This window comes from Antrostomus carolinensis, unplaced genomic scaffold, assembly GCF_000700745.2.
Source record: "Antrostomus carolinensis isolate BGI_N321 unplaced genomic scaffold, ASM70074v2 scaffold41967, whole genome shotgun sequence".
Lineage (NCBI taxonomy): Eukaryota > Metazoa > Chordata > Aves > Caprimulgiformes > Caprimulgidae > Antrostomus > Antrostomus carolinensis.
This window is the reverse complement of record NW_010327415.1, coordinates 1-1,844: the sequence shown is the minus strand read 5'-3', so window position 1 is coordinate 1,844 and position 1,844 is coordinate 1. Positions and strand designations below refer to the sequence as shown.

The 1,844-nt window shown below is 45.8% G+C and overlaps 1 protein-coding gene across 1 annotated transcript; it reads right to left on the bottom strand.

The window, feature by feature from the left end:
- Positions 1 to 1,282: 1,282 nt before the first annotated feature.
- Positions 1,283 to 1,841, bottom strand: LOC104528020 (probable vesicular acetylcholine transporter-A; the record flags this gene model as incomplete). The annotated part of the gene is given in 2 exon segments (XM_010171895.1): positions 1,283 to 1,676; positions 1,678 to 1,841. Coding segments are annotated over 2 exon segments (558 nt in total), but the record flags the coding sequence as incomplete, so codon positions are not given.
- Positions 1,842 to 1,844: the final 3 nt, after the last annotated feature.

Here is a 1,844-nt window from a genome sequence, read left to right as displayed (position 1 = left end):
TTTATGTAGTGTGTCCCCCCCCTCCCCTTCAGATTATAAGTAATTTATTTTGTTTCCTAATGAGCTAGCAATTTAAATAAACGATTTTATTTTATCTCAAGATAAATTTACAGGGCAAACTACAAATTCTGGTTCCATGGTGGTCAGACCGAAGGTTTCCACTTTTTGCAAAGGTTTGAATGAAGCGCTTCACCCATCTTTTGTTTTGTTTAATCCCCGTCGGCTACAATGAGGCGGGCACGTTGCAATCGGGGCAGCATTCAGCACCAACCAAGGCGTTTTCCAGTGTTGTGTCTCTAACTGCTGGTAATGTAATATTCGAAAATGGAAATTCATGATTGTGAGAATTAAATTTGAATTTGCGTGAGAATACGAGGAGCTGGTTTTAGGTGATCAATAGCATGTTTGCAGTGCGATGTTGTTTGCTCGGACCCGTTAATATATGTTTTGAAGAATGCATGAGAACAATTTGTACCAGGGTTTTCTCCTGGGCGATTTTAGTATCTGATGAGTTTTGTGTTACGAGGAATTGTTACCATAAGGGTTATGCTGAGCACAACCAGCTCCCTCCCTCAAGCAGCCCTCAACAATGAAACAAAGACAATCGATCCCCTTCAATTCCATTTATTCAGATCATATTATTCTTGTAGTTTGGACTTCAACGTAATACAGCATATTGCACTTACCGGAGAGCAGCACAAGAGAGAAAAAAACGTACAATACTTCAGTGTATTCCCAAGGAAGAATAAGATGTTGTGATAGTTGTTGTTCTTCTTAAATATATCAATCCAGCTGAAAATCTAAGTATATGTACACAAGATTTACTAAGTCCCTGAATATGCCATTCAAAACTTTACACAGACTTTTTTGCTTTTCTTATATTTTTTACAGAGATATACAGTATGTCACACACAGTTTCAACTTGAGAAAACTTTGCAAAATTATACCCCAGCTACAAGGCTGTTGGTTTTTTTTGTTGGTGGTGGTTTTTTTGGAAGGACCCCCCCCCCCCAGATTTATACCAATGATTATTCAGATGATTTTCTTCAGGATTGTCCCGCCATTCCCCCATTTCCCACCCCCTCCACCTTGCTGGAATGATGAAGGAAATGCCAATTAAAAATAAGTCTAGAAGAAGAAAGCCATTACATCATGACAAAGGTTAAACTGTATATATTGCACATTGGTACAGAAACATAATGCAATAACACTTTCATACCCCCCCTTCCCTCTCTGCCACACGTCCCTCCTTGCTCCTGGGGCTGAGCTGTATGGGGGGAGCCTAACTGTACTCATAGTCTGAGGAGTCCTCCTCGGACACCCCTGTCAGGTCTCTGCGGTAGGAGTCCATGCCATTCTCCTCTGTCTCGCCTGCTGGCCGGAGGCTTTTGCCCATGCCTTTACGCTCCTCCATTTTGATGGTGTCATAAAGTCCCTTAGGTCCTTCTTCAAGGAGGATGTTCCTCTCGGAGTGTGAGGGTTTCATTTGACAGACGTTTTTCAGGAAGAGGAGGACAGGGGCGTAAAGCACGTTGGCGAGCCCCATGCCCAGGTTGAGCTGTGTGAAGCCCATGGTGTGCACAATCTGGCCGGCCACAATGGGCCCCAGGGCATACGCCACAGAGTAGGAGATGTCTGCGATGGCGTAGACGCTGCCGTAGACAGAGACGTGGCGCCAGGGTGGGCAGCAGGGCCGTGTCCACCAGGGCGATGCCAAAGCAGATGCCGCAGAGGGGAATGGTGACCTGCCCGAAATTCCTGCAGGCCGGCACCAGGCAGGAGCTGGCACCAATGATGGCCATGCCCAGGGCCCCGTAGAACCACTGGAGGTGGGGGTATGCGGC